We start from the raw sequence: 22243 nt of genomic DNA, 5'->3' as shown, positions 1-22243 counted from the left end.
GTGCTTAAAAATATTAATCCAATAGTTCGAAGGACCAAGCGGTAAAAATTAGGGGTGGTTTGAATATGTAAATATAAAATCAATATGAAATGACCAGGATCATATAATTAAACTTTGCATTTTTAAGTGAAAAGGTAGAGATGGAAAAAATGCATTTTAAATATTTAATAAATTTAAATTTAAATGGTTAGACATTTATGAATACATATAATTTAAAATGAGATAAATTTCACTGTAGCAGCTGGTGGTGGAATGACGTAAACGAGTCCTCGAATGATTAAGAATGTCCAGCGAGGACGAAGAAAAGCACTTTTGTACGAGAGATTAAGGTTCACAACTGCGAGGGCTTAACCTTCTTCCTTTCACTCATCCGCTAAAAAATACAAAGTAAAGGAGAATCAACCACGGGAAAAATCAGAACAAAAGATACAACACTAATAAAAAGTAACTAAAATAAACCAACAAAAAATCAACACGAATCAAAATATCAATTACTGCAATCGCATGACTAAAATCTACAATTTTCATATAAATCAATAAAATCTTGAAATCAATGAATCACCGAAAACAGCAATTAACTATTCACGAAAATCACCTTACGTAAATATTTACTCAAATCAACACTAAATCACAAAAGCTCTCAAATTATCAGTAAAACTAATAGCAAAATCAACGAGTAGTCAAATACCTAAGAAATAAAATTATAGACTGCATTGAAATCATAGGTTCAATCTAGCAATAATTTAATAAATTAAAATACTTGAAATAATTTTCAAAACACTGGCATATAGAATATGTGACGCAAGAACAAGCATTAAAGTCCCTTATGCTTACCCTGTTACGATAACAGTTCTGGCGAGTGTGGAAAAAATCATTCAATAGACGATCATCGCTAAGCAGCGTTCGGATCCCATCCTCGATGAATTAGTGTGTAATTATGTCCATGATAGAGAAAAAATCCATAGTAATTAATCCAGCACTAAATACGGTAGTAATCCAGGACGGAGTCATAAATCCAGCGTGAGTGTATAAATCCTTAAATCCACTTAAATAATGAGAGAGGGAAAGAGAGTCGCTCCTCGTCACTCCCGTGTAAGGTTATGCTGAAGACTGCTTAACTGTGTGAAAAAACTTCACAAAGACATTAGCGGCAGGCAGATATAAATACTGTAAAGTAGTTACTATTTAAAAGCAAAGGGGCAATTAGCGACACTTCTGTATGCCAAATGTATAAATACTGAACTATTCAGATTAATAATTTGAAGTTTTTTCAATCGTAAGGCTCTTAAGAACTGGTTGCTGGCTACACCTATCTTGATAGCAATGTTGTGATAGCTAAAGTTGTGAGTGTATGAAAGTGAGAAAGTTGGTTTTCTGTATATGGTAAATTGGTATTCTGTCGTGTCTCTGATTATTAAAACATCAAGAAAAGGAATTTTGTTGTCTGTTTCCCATTCAACTTTAAAATTTGATGCTGGGCACTAATGCGTTTAATTTTGAAAGGAATTCATGAAAATTTCCCGACCTATTATCCCAAAAATTTAGAATATCATCTACATATCTCATCCACAGCATGTTTTTGGGTTTTATTGCATTTATTACTGTAGTTTCAAAGTATTCCATGTACAGATTGGCTAAAACAGGACTTAAAGGACTACCCATACTACACCCGAATTTTTGCTTATAGAATGATTCCCCGAATGAAAATACGTTATTAGATGCACATTCATATACCTGAAGAGAGAGACAGCAGTCTCTGAAATATACTACTTTTCTCTCTATATTTTGGTGTTTTTATTTGCTCATTTTATCATATATATATATATATATATATATATATATATATATATACATATATATATAGATTATATATATATAAGATGTAATATATATAATATAATATAATATATTATATATATATCTATATAATATAATAACATATATATATTTATATATATATCTTATATACTATATTTATTATCGTATTAATATATTATATTAATATATAATATATATTACTATATATAATATATATACCGTAATATATTATATTTCAGCAGGCTAATGCATTTAAAAACAATTGTTAGTCAAAGGAGGCAGAGAAACAATTTCTTTATTTGTTTGATTTATAATTTAAACTTCCCCTAGGAACTATCTACATTGAGTAGGTCACATCACTTCATGGAAGCTGCGGTTGATGCAGCGTCCTGCAGCATCTACTATTTCTCTGCGCTGGAATCCAGATCAACAACCCTTCTGAATACCTGCCTTCCGCCAGGACCCTGGGAGCGTCGCCGAACTGGGGAAGCTCTAGGCGAGGTAGCCCGGAGGACCACCGGGATTTCCTCTTCGACTTCTGCTGTGAAAAGTGCAGGCACAGCTGGTGCCGGTGCAGTCTGGCCCACAGGTACTGGAACCCTGATGAATTTCGTCTCCACTTCGATCTCTTGTTCCAGAGGAACGAATTTCACCACTGCTGGCTCAGGTTTGGGGGCAGCATCTTGTTGTAACTGAACGAGACGGGGCTGGGCCACTGGCTTTGGGACAGCCTGTACCTGAACAAACCGGCGTTGGGCCACTGGCTTTGGAGCAGCGGGCACTTGGATGAAACGGGTCTCAACAGCCTGGGGTTTGGGTTCTGGAGCAGGGACCAACCTCAGAAGCTGTGGCCTGGCTCTGGGCTGTGGAGCTTCGACTAGCTGGACAAACCGGGTCTCAACTTTGGGCTCGGGCTGCTCCACTGCCACGAAGCGAACTGGGGCGGCTTGGGCGGGCTTCCTGTTGACTGGGCGTAGACCATCCTTCGCCAGGGCAAGCCCCAAACGGTCTGCTTCAAGCTCCACCTTTACTTCCTTTCCATTTTCGTCCACATACCTGAGAATTTAATATGTTCTTTACGAGCAGAAAATTGTTTTATCATGATCATTTTGAGAATTGGATAAAAAGTGTGAAAAATATCTTGGTCGAAAACAGCTTTACTATAGAAGAACCTCTTCAGTATGGAAATAAGTGCATGAAGTAACTGTTTTGTATCTATAAGCTGATGTTTTTTCTGAAATCTTAGTACAAGCACCCAGCTTAAGGCCAAATGTCCCATGTTTCTTTGCTCATCGAAGCTGTGGTATGATTTGAGTGATGAGACATACTTACGTGTACTGGATTTTGACATCACGGGCCTGGTCCCCTCCTATGAGACTAGTGCTGCAGCTCGCTAGACCAGCCAGCGCCAGCAACACAATCTGGTTGAAAAGAAGGAAGGTCAGTTGAATCTCACCGGATTATTAGAAGAAGACAGAAAGATTTCCTCAGACAAGTCCTTATTTTCAGACCTCCAATACCTTGCTTAGATGGCACTAAGTTTTTTTGTCATAAACTTTTGAGTCTCCACCCAGGCACTTTACTGTGTTTGCTTGCATTTTAGTAATCTCTATCGTTGCCTACACATAAGTCTATTTTTACAAGCTTCAGGCTTCGCTTTTAAGCCTTCAAGACTTCTGTTAAAAGCAAGTCAGTAGCCATATAAATTTACACTATAAATTCATCGTATAAATCAGAAATTTCATCTTTAAGATTCATTAGACCTATGACCATTCACATCCAAATATTCACTAAACTTTCAAGTCTACACTTCGGAAAGATGGTCGCAATGTAAGCTTTCATTAACGTCAATCAATAAGCCTCCTAAAAAACCGATAGATATTTGCTTTTGACGCAAACTTTTTGACAATACAAACATGATTTTTTATCCTTGTCGTAGGTTTTAAGTTTTCAAATACTGCAGAAATAAAACTTGAAGCTCGTTATTAAATACCTTTGAGCTCAATGTTATTGTTTATATTATTTCTATCGTTTCCAAACACTGAAAGACTTCGAAAACTAACTCTCAAGCCGTTTCTGAGAAACCTCCACGCTTATTACTTACGAACTTCATGATGACAATCCAAACACAGAGGGCGACCTCTCGAGGAAGTGTATATATGACTTTAGCGGTGGAACACCGTCTAGTACTAAGTGAACCTACGGCAGCTCTCCTATTATATAGAGAAGCTCCCCAAGAAGGAACACAGCCAAGGACATCTTCTGCACCCTGAGCTGCTCTAAAGGTTTCTTGATGACACTGTTGCACCTTAAACTTTACTTTCATCGTCTGCGTTTGGGTTAGACGGAGCGCAAAAAAATGCTCATTTGCAAACAAGGAACAAAAACCATCTATGGAAACTGCAAAAAAAAAGGAAAAAAAAAACGAAAAAAAAAAAAAAAAAAAACTCGCTCATTTACAAACAAGGAACAAATACGATCTATGGAAACTATAAAAAAACTCGATCGTTTACAAACAAGGAACAAAAAAGGTACATATGGGAAGTGTTCGTTTATTGGAACATTTCTCCTGACAGTAGGCCTAAGTTTAGAGTTCAAGCGATTAGAATTTGAAGCTAACGTCAGTCATGTTCAGAAGGAGACGAGGATTTAAGTAGGTAAACGAACCAGGTAACATAAGAGAGAGAGAGAGAGAGAGAGAGAGAGAGAGAGATGGTTGCTATGATATCACAACCACCTATCATAGACACCAAGAAAAACCTTAACCTTTCCTGTTTCAAAACTCGTCAGGGTCTAGCTAAATGCCATCTCTCTGCTATGGGGAAAATTCTGGTACTACATTACAAATATACAGAAGGAATAAATAAAAACACATAGATGCACCATAAGAGAACTTAGATATTATTCGTTGTTTTACCCTGACTTTTCTTTCAATAAAGTTAACAGGTGGTGGTGCTCTTAATGCAGATGTTGATAATCGCGCCCATAGATGACTCTGTTTGTCAGCTTTTGTTTTAAGTTTTCAGTTGTCCTGGAGCCTTTGTGTTCGTCTGTTTAATTTAAGTGAATTTTCACGTGAGATAAGGAATTCCACTCCCGAATTCTGTATCAACTTAATCTATTCCAAAAGCAAGACCTGGTTGCAAGCACTTAGAATATAGTAAGTTTATTCGTCATAATTCATGTTGTAGATCATTGTGCGTTCTGGTATGATATATACATTTTCTTTGCCAATGCTCAAACTGTTCTTTTGTGTGGGGGGGGGGGGTGATGGGTGGAGGTTCTGGCGACGTGTAAAGTGTTCAAATCAGTGTGATTAGTTCAGTAGTACGAGTGCTTTCTCGTTTATTCTGCTTTAGTGTCTGACTGTTTAGGTCTAGATTTAACGGGTGATACACTTCAGCCCGTTATGCTGTGGTATATATTTATACATATATAAGAGCATGGCGTCCAGGTCCTCTCACATGCGAGGAACTGATGTATTCCAATGCATTGGATAACGCCATGTAGATTAATTTTTATTATATTAATTAGTACCATATATAGAGTGCTTGCACGTATTTCTCCCATGGTACCATCTAACCATCATTAACATAATCATATGTTGTGTAAATTTGTTATATTTTGTTTTTAACTTATGTTTATGGTTTTTTTTTTGTAGTTATATGGTGTTATTGGTAGGTTATTTATTTGACAAAGCTCTACCAATGTATAGTCTAATCTCGTTTAGCCTGTAAAAGTCGTCCTTTTTTTAGATGTTCATTAAAACTTTGCACCTGTAGCCTATCATTTGCATTGCATTCAGCTATTACATCGTTTTATTCAATTCATACTTTATTTGCAAATGGAATTGCAGAGACAAGAAAACTCACTTAATCAAGAAGAAAATGAAACAATAAAATAAGAAAAGCAATATATTATTAGTAGACATTGCTGCCATTGCTTATACTAACCCAACCTAGGATTCACTGTCATAGCAACTAAGGGTGGATTAATTGATTCGATTGTATCAACTGGCGTGGTGGTCGTTAGCAGGAGCAATATACTAGATGATGTTAAATTATATGAATAGTACGAGTTAATTAACAGGGGATTTAACAGACTAAAGCAAAGTTTCTGAGGAAGATGTAGGTAATTTGTTTCCATAACTGCCCATCAAGGTTTAGCAATGAGGATTTTGCGGTTTTTTTTGTTATTTTTAAATAATTAAAAGAATTTATTTTTTACTAATAACAGATCTCTTTCTGTGTTCCACATTATTATTATTATTATTATTATTATTATTATTATTATTATTATTATTATTATTATTATTATTATTATTATTATTATTATATCTCAAAGAAGGTCATTCAAACCAGATTTACGATTTCGTGGTATTATATTTGCCTGGAATATCGATTTTCTCGTCGCAGACGACGACTACATTTTGATTTAGTTTGGTGCCTCATGTGACAAACCAGGAAGGAGAGGACTCCTGAAGGAGAGGTCCTTAAAAGTTCATTCCTCGGCGCTGTTGTTGTCATCAGACCTGAATCCACGATGCGTTAAGAACTGCGTCGTTGGTGGGGCACGCCTCGGAGCAGCAGCAGGCTTTGCCAGGGCAAAGTGCCCTAGGCCTAAAGCCTCATGTCCACGAGGAGACTGAACTTGGTGGAAGCTAGTCTCAAATTCTCGCTCCGGGAAGTCGACTATGACGAAGCGATTCTCGACCTTAGGTTTAGGAGCTTCGAACCGCACAAACTGAGTCTCGACCTTAGGTTTAGGAGCTTCGACCCGAACAAACTGGGTCTCGACCTTAGGTTTAGGAGCTTCGAGTCTCACAAACTGGGTCTCGACCCTAGGTTTAGGAGCTTCAACCCGAACAAACTGGGTCTCGACCTTAGGTTTAGGAGCTTCGAACCGCACAAACTGGGTCTCGACCCTAGGTTTAGGAGCTTCGACTTCCACAAATCTCGTCTCAGGTGCGTCATAATCGTCCAGCTCAACCAACCGGAAGGCAGGCGCTAAAGCAGGCTGAGCAGACACTGTTCTGGACCTAGACCTAGTGGCAGCTACAGGCTGAGGAGGCTGAACTTGCGCGAAACGGTGAACTGCAGGCTCTGGTTGGAGACGTGGCCCTGTGGCTCTGGATACAGAAGAGACGAAGAAGAAGGCTTCTTGAGGGACAGCTTCGAGTCGTTGGTTAGGTCTAGTTCCAGGTTATCAGCCTTGACCTCGACGGTCACTTCCTTTCCATGGTCGTCCAGGTACCTGGAAAGCGAGAGAGAGAAAGAGGAAAAGTATGACAATAATGCACATGCAATATATTGAAAGACAGCAGGAAATACTGAACTATATCATATATAATATATATATATAATTACAAGCGTCACCTCTCCCAGCCTACTTACGTGTACTCAATGGTGACATCGCGAGCTCTGTCCCCTCCCTGAAGGGTAGTGCGACAGTTCGCCAGTCCAGCAAGCGCCAGTAGCACTACCTGGTATTAGAAAGGGAAACACTTTAGTTAATTAAGGAAGGCAGCTCACCTGGTCAATTATTATTATTATTATTATTATTATTATTATTATTATTATTATTATTATTATTATTATTAATGATGGTAGTTTACAATTAAGTGTTCCCAATAGTAAGTATTTTGTTTTCAAAATATAAGCTAATATCGTCGATCTTGCAATATTACACTTTATATTTTCAAAACGGCTTTTAATACTTGATTAAACTGGTTGAAATCAAACGCAAGAAATAGTTACGAGTTATACCAGTTCAAGATAGAATAGATTTACATATAGTTATGTTTGTTATAATTATTTTTGTAGTTTTACTATTTCACCGTCTATCCATTTATTGATTAATTAATGTTATTTTTTAATAAGCGAGATCTCTTCTTTCTTACTTCCTGATGAACACCTTAATATTCTTTGGAAGCTTGAATTTCAGTGCAGTGGTCCCTGTGGTGGTGGGTTTGTTCCATATTTATAGATTTCATCTTCTGAATAATAATAATAATAATAATAATAATAATAATAATAATAATAATAATAATAATAATAATAAAGGAAATAGGTTTTTATACAATGCAACGAGTCAATGATATGTTTGTAACTGGATTAACAAAATCTAAAAATGTAGCGATTAAAATGATTAGACATATACACAAGTTATATCAAAAGCCGTATTTTTGTTTGTGACACAACTGCAGTGGGGTTTAAGACGTTTGTTCCAATTCGAATGACACAATCAAGGGTTCCAACTATATTGGAATCAGACACAAATACAAAAGTTTTGGTAAACTACGTCTTAAACTGTTTCCGTGAACGTAAACATGACTCCGAGTTATTGTAATTATAAAACTGTCTAAACTCTTTTCGTGACAATAAACACGAATGAGCCGACGATTACGTGAATAATCATTCGAAATGTATTGCTCTAAATCCATCAGTTCCTTTCGGGAGATAAACAACAAACAGATAATCTTCCATAACTTACGAACTTCATGACGACGGAATTAACGGGAAACAGGAGGGGACACAGCAGTGCCACTTAGACGATGCCAAAAGACCGACTGCTGACTCCGTTCCCGATGCCAATTCCTTTTATACCGGGCAGATGTTACGAGCCGGTGGGCGTCGTTCGTGCCCCTCGCAAAATTTGGTGGGGGCGAAGGGAGAGAGAGAGAGAGGGGGGGGGGGGGTGTGTGGGTGGGTGGGGAGGGGTAGCGTTCTAAAGGCAAGCAGCCAATGAGACATCCGACGAATTGCTTGTGACCCCCATCCATCGAAAAGGTCACCGGCTTTTTTTTCCTCCACCCGGGGGATTGTATCCGTTGAGTTTGCTTGGCAGATGGCAAAGGGGGGATGAGGGTGCCCCGAAAGTTGTGGGTAGAGTAAGGGATTATTATTATTATTATTATTATTATTATTATTATTATTATTATTATTATTATTATTATTATTATTAGGACTATTGTTATTATTATTATGATCATTATTAGTATGACAAACGTTTTTTAACTGTTTTAGCAACATTGAGTAAATAGGAGAGAGAGAGAGAGAGAGAGAGAGAGAGAGAGAGAGAGAGAGAGAGAGAGAGGGTGGAGCAAAGGAAATCAAACAGGATCCCATGAGTCATGCCACCAAATCTGATGTTTTGTTAGTGAAGTCATTTAAGAGAGTCAGTCAGTCAGTCAGTCTTTTTTCATGACTTCGAAATCGTGATTCATCTGATGTTTATGCGTTTTATGTACTTTTTTTATTTTTTGAGTTTGTAACTGACGTATATGATAGATGAACGTTCTTTTGTTTATTGAAAAACGATGCTCATTTGTTTGTAAGAAAAATGGTCTTGCACCAAAAACAAAAAACTGTTCTCTGTCGATGTTAGATTTCTTGTAGGCAACAAAATACTCCGGCTTACTGAAGTTAAATCCATTTTTAACTAGGCAATAAACTACTCACCTTTTTCGTCGACCTGTCCACATATTAATTTACTGACTGTTTGCTTGTGTAATCTGCCGTCTCACAGACTGCAGTTATAAACTTAATAGAAATATTTGAATGATTATAGATTCGTGAAAATGATTTAGGTGAATTCGTGTTTTCCAGCGAGGGGCGTTGGCCCCCATTTTTTCACGAGATGTTAAACCTAACCTGACCTGACCCATCCTAACTTAACCTAACTTGACCAAGGATAAAACAGTGTCAAATACACCTTTATTATGTCAGTTAATTATGCATTATACTGATCTTCCCATTCACTACCAATCTGGTTTTTGAATAATGGCATAGCATTCATTGAAATATTTAAAATATTATAGCTTCTGTGTTTTATAAAATGCCAACAAAGCATAACTTTCACTGTGTCTACCCCTATTTTTTTTTAATACATTAGGAAGCTATAACAACTATTTTAATGTATTTTACTTTTATGTTTAAAACATTATGTATGAGTAAAACTTGAACTATAAAATGCAATTAAATAATGAAAGAGCATGGCCATAAAGAATAATAACATGAAAAAATATAACAGGAAATCTAACATGAATTATTAAATATGAAATAAATAGAACTCGGAAAATAACTTGAACTATAAAATGAAATGTAACATGGAATACATATTGCCATCAAATGATATAATAACATACAAGATAAAGAACAATAATATAATATTGAGAACATGATCAAATGAACACGAACACACAAATAATAATGAAACAATAATTAACATTGACTGGACATGGTTATTAACAGGGGAACAATGAAAAATCAGTAACAGACTAAGACATATTGACCTCAGTTGATAATATATGATATTTGTAGTTGAAAATGTTATAATATAAAACAAGTAACAATTTCATTTTCTTACATTCTATGCTTTTCATCTTCATTTTCTTACATTCTATGCTTTTCATCTTCATTTTCTTACATTCTATGCTTTCATCTTTATTTTCTTATATTCTATGCTTTTCATGTTTGTTTTCTTACTTTCTATGCTTTTCATGTTCCTTTTCTTACATTCTATGCTTTTCATGTTCATTTTCTTACTTCCTATGCTTTTCATGTTCCATTTCTTACATTCTATACTTTTCATCTTCATTTTCTTACTTTCTATGCTTTTCATGTTCATTTTCTTACATCCTATGCTTTTTTCAATGTTTCCTTTCCTTTTCTCTACTTTTCTTAATGTTTTTTCATCTTTCATTTTCTTACTTTCTATGCTTTTTCCAACATCTTCATTTTATCTTACTTTCTATGCTTTTCCATTCTTCATTTTCTTACATTGCTTTTATGCTTTTCATCATCTTCATTTTCTTACTATCCATATACTTTTCCGGCATTTTGTTCCTTTTCTTACTTTCTTATGCGTTTTCATTTCTTCATGTTTTCCTTTACCTCTTCTATGCTTTTTCAAAGTCTTCATTTTCTTACTTTCCTATGCTTTTTCCTATCATTCTTCATTTTCTTCACATTCTATCTATGCTTTTCATTCAATCTTCATTTTCTTCACTTCCTATGCCTTTTTTCATTCATGTTCATTTTCTTACTTTCTAATGCTTTTCCTCTCATTTTCTTTTACGTTCGCATGCTTTTCATGTTCATTTTCTTTACATTTCTATGCCCTTTTTAAATCTTCATTTTTCTTACTTCCTATTTTGCTTTTCATGTTCCTTTTCTTCTTTTTCGCTACTTTCCTATTTCCTTATGCTTTTCATCTTCATTTTCTTACTTTCCTATCTTTTCCATCTTCATTTTCTTACTTTCTATATCTACGCTTTTATATTCATCTCATTTTCTTACATTCTAATGCTTTTTCATCTTCCAAATTTTCTTAATCTATGCTTTTTTTCAATTTTCATCTTTTCATTTTCTTTTCTTACTTCTATGACATCCATGTTCATGTTCTTTTCTTACTTCTATTTTTTCCAGCCTTTTTCTTTTTTACTTTCTATTCTTTTATCTTTTTCAACAAAATCTTTTCATTTTTCTTACTTCTATGCTTTTTTCATCTTCATTTTTCTTACTTCCTATCTTTTTCATTTCCTTTTCTTACTATATGCTTTTCATCTTTCTTTTTCTTACTTCCTATGCTTTTCAATTTTCCTTCATTTTCTTACATTTCTATGCTTTTTCATCTTCATTTTCTTACATTTTCTTATGCTTTTCATGTCATTTTCTTACATCTATGCTTTTCATCTTCATTTTCTTACTTCTATGCTTTTCATCTTGTTTTCATCTTATTTTCTTATTGCTTTTCATGTTCTTTTCTTACTTTCTATGCTCATCTTTCATTTTCTTACTTCCTATGCTTTTCATCTTCATTTTCTTACATTCTATGCCTTTTCATCTTCATTTTTCTTACTTTCTTTTATTCTTTTCATGTTCTTTTCTTACTTCTATGCTTTTCATCTTCATTTTCTTTACTTTCTATGCTTTTCATGTTCATTCTACATTCATTCTCATGTTCATTTTTCTTTACTTCTTATGCTTTTCATCGTTCATTTTCTTACATTCATGCTTTTCATCTTCTTTTCTTACATTCTATGATTTTCATCTTCATTTTCTTACATTTCTATGCTTTTCAGTTCATTTTGTTACTTTCTCTGCTTTTCATCTTCATTTTCTTACTTTCTATGCTTTTCATGTTCATTTTCTTACATTCTTTGCTTTTCATCTTCTTTTTCTTACATTATTTGCTTTTCATGTTCATTTTCTTACTTTCTATGCTTTTCATGTTCATTTTCTTGCATTCTATACTTTTCATGTTCATTTTCTTACTCTCTATGCTTTTTATGTTCATTTTCTTACTCTCTATGCTTTTCATGTTTATTTTCTTACATTCTATGCTTTTCATGTTCCTTTTCTTACATTCTATGCTTTTCATCTCCATTTTTTTTACATTCTATACTTTTCATGTTCATTTTCTTACTTTCTACGCTTTTCATCTTCATTTTCTTACATTCTATGCTTTTCATCTTCATTTTCTTACATTCTATGCTTTTGATCTCCATTTTCTTACATTCTATACTTTTCATGTTCATTTTCTTACTTTCTATGCTTTTCATCTTCATTTTCTTACTTTCTATGCTTTTCATTTTCTTTTTCTTACATTCTATGCTTTTCATGTTTGTTTTCTTATATTGTATGCTTTTCATGTTTGTTTCCTTACTTTCTATGCTTTTCATGTTCATTTTCTTACTTGCTATGTTTTTCATATTCATTTTCTTACATTCTATGCTTTTCATCTTCATTTTCTTACTTGCTATGCTTTTCATGTTTGTTTAATAAGGGTTTTTGTTATGTCCATCATTTGCTTCTCATTTGTCTCATTATTATGAATTATATTATTATTTCTTTCAGTTCATTATTTTCCAACATCCTTTTGTATAAGTACCAATCATCTTTCCAATATTCTTTATTATATTAATATTGTTATTAGTTCTTAGGATAATACAAAAGTATGGGAGTATAAAACAATGAAAAATTCACTATGATCTTTATTTACAACTATGTACATTGGTTGGGTTATGTTTTATTAAATAGTTCTTTGGGTCCTCTGGTCTTCAGTAGCTGGTCGTCCTCGAGGAAACACCATTCGCTCTTACCATTCCACTGCGCCTGCATCCGATGAATAGTACTGGGCCAGGTAATCTCCGACGACCTTCACTCGATGTGTGTACTTCGGTCCGCTTCTTCTTCCCATGAGTTGTTCCATGAGGTTCAGCGACTCCTACCTCCAAGTGCCTGGTACGACGTTATGGTGTTGGTCCTCATGGTCGACGTCAGTGCCAGCACATCGGTAGCATTGCAGTGCCAGGTTGTGCATGACACATGCGCTCAAAGTTATCTTCTTGCACACCTGTACATCATGTTGCATTGTCGTCCCGAAGACTCGCTATCTCATCTGCAGCAGGCCGAATGCATTTTCCACCACACGACGAGCACGAGATAATCTGTAGCTGTATAGTCATTCTATAGGATCTTGTGATTGGTGGGAGTAGGGCTTCATCATCCATGGCTTGAGAGTGAAGGCATCGTCAACGACTATGTGGAAGGGGATGGGTTCGTCGTCATTGGGCAGATTTCTGTCTTGTGGGAGTCCTGCTCGGTTTTATGTGATGGCTGTGGCCAGGTTTCACTTCTGCCAGGTTCCTCCATCCCCAGCACCTCCTTCTGCACCGACGTCGACGAACAGGAACCTGTATTTTGCATCGGAGAGGGCCATGAGGACGATGCTGTGGAACTTCTTGTAACTGAAGTACAGTGATCCTCCACCTTTGGGTGTCTTGATCGTGACATGCTTCCCATCCAGGCCTCCCACATAATTGAAGTAGTTCCACTTTGAGGCGAATCGTTTTGCTACGTTGTTCCATTCTTCTGCTTTCTTGGGGCATTTCATCACTTCTGGTTTGTATGTGTCGATAATGGCTTGGCAGACAACACCGCAAGCCACGCACAACACACCGCTACACAGAGTAACAAAGCTGCAAGAGGACATGCCATGGCATAGCAACACGCACCATAAAACCGCACCAACTCTGTAACACTGCACTAGACACCGCAATGTCACCGTAACATGCCCATAACACAGCGCACCGGTCCGCAGCACGCTGTCCAATAACGGTCGTTTTTTCTCACACCGTGTCAATTTTCTGGCGGATTCTTGCGGTCCCACTCCGTAACAGCCCAAAATACAAAAGTGCGTAGGTGTAAACCTACCTTAAGGAAGTCTGCACAGCTCTGGAGAAATGGTACGGTAGTGAGATCCCGCAGCTCCACCCCCAGGATAATATCAAGCTGTATTACAAAGCCTTTATGAGTTCCCATTACCGTGAAGAAGAGGACTCCATTAAGAAAATTATTTCTGAAAGTGCATCCCCGACTGACGACACCAAGAATGTCGACTTAATCATATACTACCAGAATCGGAGGTCGCGCGACCTTATTATGAAAAATAACCCCTCTCCACAGGTACAAGACCCCCTGAAGCAGACGCATGTGGTGTACCAGTATACATGCCCAGTCTGCGAATGCAGCGGCGCCTACATAGGCATGACTACCATGTGCCTGTCAAAGAGACTCTCATGCCACGCCCAATAGGGGGTTATCAAGAATCGTACCCGTACCAAACATCAAGAGGCCATCTCCCCGGATGTCATCATACAGAACATGAAGATCATCAGGAAGGCCCCTGATGCCCGTCGGTTACGCCTGCTGGAGGCACTTCTCATCCAGCAAATAAAACCTACACTGAATACAACACAGGAAAAATTTCTTCTGAAGACAATGCCCCCGAATGAGGTACTCCTGCAGCCGATGAAAATAAAATTAGCCGTGACGTCCCGCAGCTTAGCGCAACGCCCATCAACGTTACCACGCCGCTCAGGAGGTCCTGACGGCTGCAGGACCTGCAGCATCGCAAACATCGACTCAGAGAAAGTGGCTTGAGACCTAGCTCAAGCCACCAATGAAAACGAAGACTTACTACCACCAGCCAATAGGAGATCAGCATCGGGCAGACCCCCCGCTGTCGACCCCAAATATAAGGAGGACGGACACCACACCAAGATCCTACGGGCCGAACAAGGGAAAGGCCCGTGCCAAGAAGAAGTGTTTGCTTACTAATACAACAACAACAACAACAACAACACACCAAGATCAGTCCACCCTCAGCTTTCCAGCCCGAGGATGTCTGGAAGCTCCAGACGAAAGCTCGCTTCAAGAAAGAGAGAGAGAAAATCGTTAATGACTTTGATGAATATGGTATCACAGTTTATCTGTAAAATTCAAATATATACACCTATTTTGACACTGTATTTGATCATGACCTCTATAGGCGCTCTACTAGCCTGTTTAAGTAGCACGGAAAAAGCCGCTATTCGGAAAATAGAGAAGAATCTCTACATTACTTTTAATAAAGTTGTGTATTATTATTATTATTATTATTATTATTATTATTAAGATGATATGCAAAATAAAGAGAGCTTTAATCAAAATACTGAAAATACATTTCAGGTTCTTTTATCCAATATTATTATTATAATTATAATTATAATTATTATTATTATTATTATTATTATTATTATTATTATTATTATTATTATTATTATTATTATTATTATTATTATTATTATTATTATTATTATCATCATATCCCAAAGAAGGTCATTCAAACCAGATTTACGATTTTGTGGTATTATATTTGCCTGGAATATCGATTTTCTCGTCGCAGACGACTACATTTTGATCTAGTTTGGCGCCTCATGCGACAAATCAGGAAGGAGAGGACTCCTGAAGGAGAAGTCCCTAAAAATTCATTCCTCGGCGCTGTTGTTGGCATCAGACCTGAATCCACGATGCGTTAAGAACTGCGTCGTTGGTGGGGCACGCCTCGGAGCAGCAGCAGGCTTTGCCAGGGCAAAATGCCCTAGGCCTAAAGCCTCATGTCCACGAGGAGACTGAACTTGGTGGAAGCTAGTCTCAAATTCTCGCTCCGGGAAGTCGACTATGACGAAGCGATTCTCGACCTTAGGTTTAGGAGCTTCGAACCGCACAAACTGAGTCTCGACCCTAGGTTTAGGAGCTTCGACCCGAACAAACTGGGTCTCGACCTTAGGTTTAGGAGCTTCGACCCGAAGAAACTGGGTCTCGACCTTAGGTTTAGGAGCTTCGACTTCCACAAATCTTGTCTCGGGTGCGTCATAATCGTCCAGCTCAACCAACCGGAAGGAGGGCGCCAGCCTGGACCCTGCAGGAGGCTGAACAGACACTGTTCTGGACCTAGACCTAGTGGCAGCTGCAGGCTGAGGAGGCTGGACTTCCACGAAACGGTGAACTGCAGGCTCTGGTTGGAGACTTGGCCCTGTGGCTCTGGATACAGAAGAAGAAGAAGAAGAAGGCTTCTTGAGGGACAGCTTCGAGTCGTTGGTTAGGTCTAGTTCCAGGTTATCAGCCTTGACCTCGACGGTCACTTCCTTTCCATGGTCGTCCAGGTACCTGGAAAGCGGGAGAGAGAAAGAGTAAAGTATGACTCATGCAATGTATTGAAAGGCAGCAAGAAACATTGAACTATATTATATGTAATATATAGAAACGTCACCTCTCCCAGCCTACTTACGTGTACTCAATGGTGACATCGCGAGCTCTGTCCCCTCCCTGAAGGGTAGTGCGACAGTTCGCCAGTCCAGCAAGCGCCAGTAGCACTACCTGGTATTAGAAAGAGAAACACTTTAGTTAATTAAGGAAGGCAGCTCACCCAGTCAATTATTATAATAAACTTTATTATTATTAGTTAATGATTATTATTATTATTATTATTTTATTATTATTAATATATTATTATTATTATATTCTTATTATTATTATATTATTATTATTATTATTAATATTATTATTATTTATTATTATTATTGTTTATTAGTTTACAATTAGGTGTTCCCAAGAATAAGTATTTTTAATTTCAAAATATAATAATAAGCTAATATCGTTGATCTTGCAATATTACACTTTATATTTTCAAAACGGCTTTTAATACTCCATTAAACTGGTTGAAATCAAGCGCAAGAAATAGTTACGAGTTATACCAGTTCAAGATAGAATAGATTTACATATAGTTATGTTTGTTATAATTATTTTTGTAATTTTACTATTTCACCATCTATCCATTTATTAATTAATTAATTTTATTTTTTAATTAGCGAAGATCTCTTCTTTCTACTTCTGATGAACACCTTAACCCTTAAACGCCGGAGCGGTAAATAAAAAATGACTCCCGTATGCCGGAGGGGTTTGAGAGTGAGCGCGTAAGCGGAAAAAATATTTTTTTCAAAAAATCACAGCGCGCTTAGTTTTCAAGATTAAGAGTTATTTTTTGGCTCCTTTTTTTGTCATTGCTTGAAGTTTAGTATGCAACCATCAGAAATGAAAAAAATTATCATTATCATATATAAATAATGCGATATATGATAGCGCAAAAACGAAATTTCTATATAATTGTATTCAAATCGCGCTGTGCGCAAAACGGTTGAAGGTAACAAGTTACTTTTTTTTTCGTTGTAATGTGCACTAAATTGCGATCATTTTGATATATAATACATTGTAAAACGATAAAAGCAACACAGAGAAAATATTATCACAAAATAATGCATGAATTCGTAACGCGCTTACGTAAACACATATTTTTTTTCAAAAATTCACCATAAATCTAAATATTGTCCTAGAGACTTCCAATATGTTTCAGAATGAAGACAAATGATTGAATATTACTATACTGTAAGAATATTAGCTTACAAATGCAGTTTTCGACCATATCTGACGAGTTAAAGTTGACCGAATGTCGAATTTTTTTATATATATTTTTTTTTATATGCAATTATTTCGGAAATAAGAAAAGCTACAACTTTCAAAATATTTTTCGTTTTATTTTACATGAAATTGCGCACATTTTCATATATAAAACTCTATGAAATGCCCTAATATGAAACGGAGCAAATATTCCGAGAATGGGACTTACCGCATTTCGGAGATTTGTGGCGGAGAATCCGCGCGCGGAGGGAAGGAAAGTTTTTTTTTTTAATTCACCATAAATTTAAATATTGTGCTAGAGACTTCGAATTTGTTTCACGATGAAGATAAATGACTGAATATTACTAGACTGTAAGAGTTTTATCTTACAATTGCGTTTTTCGACCATTTCGGTAGAGTCAAATTTGACCGAACGTGGTTTTTTTTCTATTTATCGTGATTTATATGCAAATATTTCGAAAATGAGAATAGCTACAACCTTCAACTATTTATTGTTGTATTATACATGAAATTGCGCACATTTTCATATGTAAAACGTTATGTAATGGCTAATTTAAAATGGTTGCCAAAAAATTATTACCCAATCGCCAAGTATGATTTTTTCGCAAGAGTTACCTTTACCGCGCGGACGTAAAGAAAATGTTATTTTTTTCATCAATTCCATAAATCGAAATATTGTGCTAGAGACTTCCAATTTGTTGCAAAATGAAGGTAAATGCTTGAATATTACTAGAATATAGGCGTTTTAGCTTACAATTGCGTTTTTTCGACCATTTTCGGTAGAGTCAAAATTGACCAAAGGTTGAAAATTTGTCACATCATTTTTTTATATGAAAATATTTCGAAATTGATAAAAGCTACAACCATGGGTTGTTTTTAGTTCTGTATTGTGCATGAAATTGCGCACATTTTCATATATAAAACTTTATGTAACGGCTAATTTAAAATGGTGCAAACATTACCACAATCGCATGTATGATTATTTTCGGAAGAGTTACCGCGCGGACGTAAGGAAAAAGTTTTTTCATAAATTCACCATAAATCGAAATATTGTGCTAGAGACTTCCAATTAGTTGCAAAATTAAGTTAAATGATTGAATATTACTAAAATATAAGAGTTTTAGCTACAATTGCGTTTTTCGACCATTTACGGTAGAGTCAAAGTTGACCGAAGGTTGAAATTTTGGCACTTATCGTTATTTATATGAAATATCTTAAAACTGATAAAAGCTACAATCATGAGTATTTTTTTGTTGTATTCTACATAAAAATGCGCACATTTTCATATATAATACTCTATGTAACGGCCTAATTTAAAATGGTAAAAAAATTATGTCAAAGTGACGAAATAATTTCCGAGATGTGTCACAGATACTTTTTAGTGCGGCAAGAAAGAAATTCGCGCTTGCGCGCCTGCGTAACGATTGTAAACAAAAACAACACCTTGATCCGTGAACTCCCAGCATCCCCCAAGCGCGTGATTCACGAGTTTTCGGCTGGTAGGCCTAAAAGTATTTTTCCGCGAATTTTTAAAAAAACTTTTGTATGTCGACGTAAAATACGTCCAGTCGGCACCTGAGAGACAAAAAATGTCGACGTAAAATACGTCCAGTCGGCGTTTTAAGGGTTAATATTCTTTGGAAGCTTGAATTTCAATTCGGTGGTCCCTGTGGTGGTGGGTTTGTTCCATATTTATAGATTTCATCTTCTGAATAATAATAATAATAATAATAATAATATAATAATAATAATAATAATAATGATAATAATAATAATAATAATAAATCAATAATAATAATAATAATAATAATAATAATAATAATAATAATAATAAGTCAAAACTCAACGCCGGAAATATGATAAAAGCCATAAACACATGGGCAGTGCCAGTAATCAGATACAGCGCAGGAATAGTGGAATGGACGAAGGCAGAACTCCGCACCATAGATCAGAAAACCAGGAAACATATGACAATACACAAAGCAACTACACCCAAGAGCAAATACGGACATGACTATACATAACACGAAAGGAAGGAGGGAGAGGACTACTAAGTATAGAGGACTGCGTCAACATCGAAAACAGAGCACTGGGGCAATATCTGAAAACCAGTGAAGACGAGTGGCTAAAGAGTGCATGGGAAGAAGGACTAATAAAAGTAGACGAAGACCCAGAAATATACAGAGACAGGAGAAAGACAGACAGAACAGAGGACTGGCACAACAAACCAATGCACGGACAATACATGAGACAGACTAAAGAACTAGCCAGCGATGACAGTTGGCAATGGCTACAGAGGGGAGAGCTAAAGAAGGAAACTGAAGGAATGATAACAGCGGCACAAGATCAGGCCCTAAGAACCAGATATGTTCAAAGAACGATAGACGGCAATAACATCTCTCCCATATGTAGGAAGTGCAATACGAAAAATAAAACCATAAACCACATAGCAAGCGAATGCCCGGCACTTGCACAGAACCACTACAAAAAGAGGCATGATTCAGTGGCAAAAGCCCTCCACATGAGCCTGTGCAAGAAACATCAGCTACCTTGCAGTAATAAGTGGTACGAGCACCAACCTGAGGGAGTGATAGAAAACGATCAGGCAAAGATCCTGTGGGACTATGGTATCAGAACGGATAGGGTGATACGTGCAAAACAGACCAGACGTGACGTTGATTGACAAAGTCAAGAAGAAAGTATCACTCATTGATGTCGCAATACCATGGGACACCAGAGTTGAAGAGAGAGAGGGAGGGAAAAAATGGATAAGTATCAAGATCTGAAAATAGAAATAAGAAGGATATGGGATATGCCAGTGGAAATCATACCCATAATCATAGGAGCACTAGGCACGATCCCAAGATCCCTGAAAAGGAATCTAGAAAAACTAGAGGCTGAAGTAGCTCCAGGACTCATGCACGAAGAGTGTGATCCTAGAAACGGAACACAAAGTAAGAAAAGGGAGGGATTCTAAGGAGGCAGGATGCAACCCGGAACCCCACACTATAAATACCACCCAGTCGAATTGGAGGACTGTGATAGAGCAAAAAAAAAAAAAAAAAAAAAAAAAAAAAAAAAAAAAAAAAAAACATATAAAATAATAATAATAATAATAATAAAGAAATAGGTTTTTATACGATGCAACGAGTCAATGATATGTTTGTAACTGGATTAACAAAATCTAAAAATGTAGCGATTAAAATGATTAGACATATACACAAGTTATATCAAAACCGTATTTTTGTTTGTGACACAACTGCAGTGGGGTTTATTACGTTTGTTCCAATGCGAATCACACAATCTAGGGTTCCAACTATATTGGAATCAGACACAAATACAAACGTTTTGGGAAACTACGTCTTAAACTGTTTTCGTGAACGTAAACATGACTGCGAGTTATTGTAATTATAAAACTGTCTAAACTCTTTTCGTGACAATAAACACGAATGAACCGACGATTACGTGAATAATCTTTCGAATGTATTGCTCCAAATCCATCAGTTCCTTTAGGGAGATAAACAACAAACAGATAATCTTCCACAACTTACGAACTTCATGACGACGGAATTAACGGGAAACAGGAAGGGACACAGCAGTGCCACTTAGACGATGCCAAAAGACCGACTGCTGACTCCGTTCCCGGTGCCAGTTCCTTTTATACCGGGCAGATGTTACGAGCCGGTGGCGTCGTTCGTGCCCCTCGCAAATTTGGGGGGGGGCGAAGGGAGAGAGAGAGAGGGGGGGGGGGTGTGTGGGAGGGGTAGCGTTCTAAAGGCAAGCAGCCAATGAGACATCCGACGAATTGCTTGTGACCCCCATCCATCGAAAAGGTCACCGGCTTTTTTTTCCTCCACCCGGGGGATTGTATCCGTTGAGTTTGCTTGGCAGATGACAAAGGGGGGTGGGGGTTGTCTCGGGGGTGCCCCGAAAGTTGTGGGTAGAGGAAGGGATTATTATTATTATTATTATTATTATTATTATTATTATTATTATTATTATTATTATTATTATTATTATAATGGCAAGCCTTTTTTAACTGTTTTAGCAACAGTGAGTAAATGGGGAGAGAGAGAAGAGAGAGAGAGAGAGAGAGAGAGAGAAGAGAGAGAGAGAGAGAGAGAGAGCGAGAGAGAGAGAGAGAGAGGAAAGATGAGAGGAGAGAGAGAGAGAGAGAGAGAGAGAGAGAGAGAGAGGCAATAAACATCTCTTTAATGCTTTATTCTTTTTTACTTTAAAAGCAGGAGGACAGGAACCCGAACAAGGGCGAGGTAGGGGGGGGGGGGGCGGTGGGGGAAGTGGGAGAAGGATTTAGAGGGAGAGGGGAGGGGGTGACGTCAATGGTAACCATGGCGCCATGATTACGTGACCCAAGGTCATGTCAACACTGAACCAGCTTTGACAACCAAACGAAGTCATATATGGCAAAAATGCTGAAGGTTATTCGTCAGGAACCATTGCATAGTTTTGTCGAATCCTTGTTATCAAAATAACTATTATCATTATAACAGAATGCACATATATTAAAGGGAACACAAACAAATACAGATAAGTTAATAAATCACCAAATAGATATAAATAAACAATTCCACAACTACCAACATAGGCCTACAACCTAAAGC

General features: G+C 36.8%; 2 protein-coding genes across 2 annotated transcripts; both read right to left on the bottom strand.

Annotated features, from left to right (window-relative positions):
* Positions 1-2099: 2099 nt before the first annotated feature.
* On the bottom strand, positions 2100-4045 carry LOC135205220 (protein TonB-like). The gene is made up of 3 exons (XM_064235578.1): positions 3923-4045; positions 3151-3239; positions 2100-2874 (listed from the first exon to the last, which is right to left on the bottom strand). The coding sequence occupies exons 1-3, from the start codon at positions 3929-3931 to the stop codon at positions 2220-2222; spliced, it is 753 nt and encodes a 250-aa protein (XP_064091648.1). The 5' UTR covers positions 3932-4045; the 3' UTR covers positions 2100-2219.
* An 11451-nt stretch (positions 4046-15496) lies between these two features.
* On the bottom strand, positions 15497-21277 carry LOC135205219 (uncharacterized). Its single transcript, XM_064235577.1, has 3 exons — positions 21173-21277; positions 16435-16523; positions 15497-16313 (listed from the first exon to the last, which is right to left on the bottom strand). The coding sequence occupies exons 1-3, from the start codon at positions 21179-21181 to the stop codon at positions 15632-15634; spliced, it is 780 nt and encodes a 259-aa protein (XP_064091647.1). The 5' UTR covers positions 21182-21277; the 3' UTR covers positions 15497-15631.
* Positions 21278-22243: the final 966 nt, after the last annotated feature.

Source organism: Macrobrachium nipponense, chromosome 49 (genome assembly GCF_015104395.2).
Source record: "Macrobrachium nipponense isolate FS-2020 chromosome 49, ASM1510439v2, whole genome shotgun sequence".
NCBI classification, from domain to species: domain Eukaryota; kingdom Metazoa; phylum Arthropoda; class Malacostraca; order Decapoda; family Palaemonidae; genus Macrobrachium; species Macrobrachium nipponense.
The sequence above is the reverse complement of the archived record's forward strand: the minus strand, read 5'-3'. Positions and strand labels throughout refer to the sequence as shown.

Coding starts and splice junctions, on each gene's coding strand:
- LOC135205219 (XM_064235577.1), bottom strand. Junction 16,314..16,434: donor GATGTCACCATTGAGTACAC/GTAAGTAGGCTG, acceptor CCCGCTTTCCAG/GTACCTGGACGACCATGGAA.
- LOC135205220 (XM_064235578.1), bottom strand. Junction 2,875..3,150: donor GATGTCAAAATCCAGTACAC/GTAAGTATGTCT, acceptor TTAAATTCTCAG/GTATGTGGACGAAAATGGAA.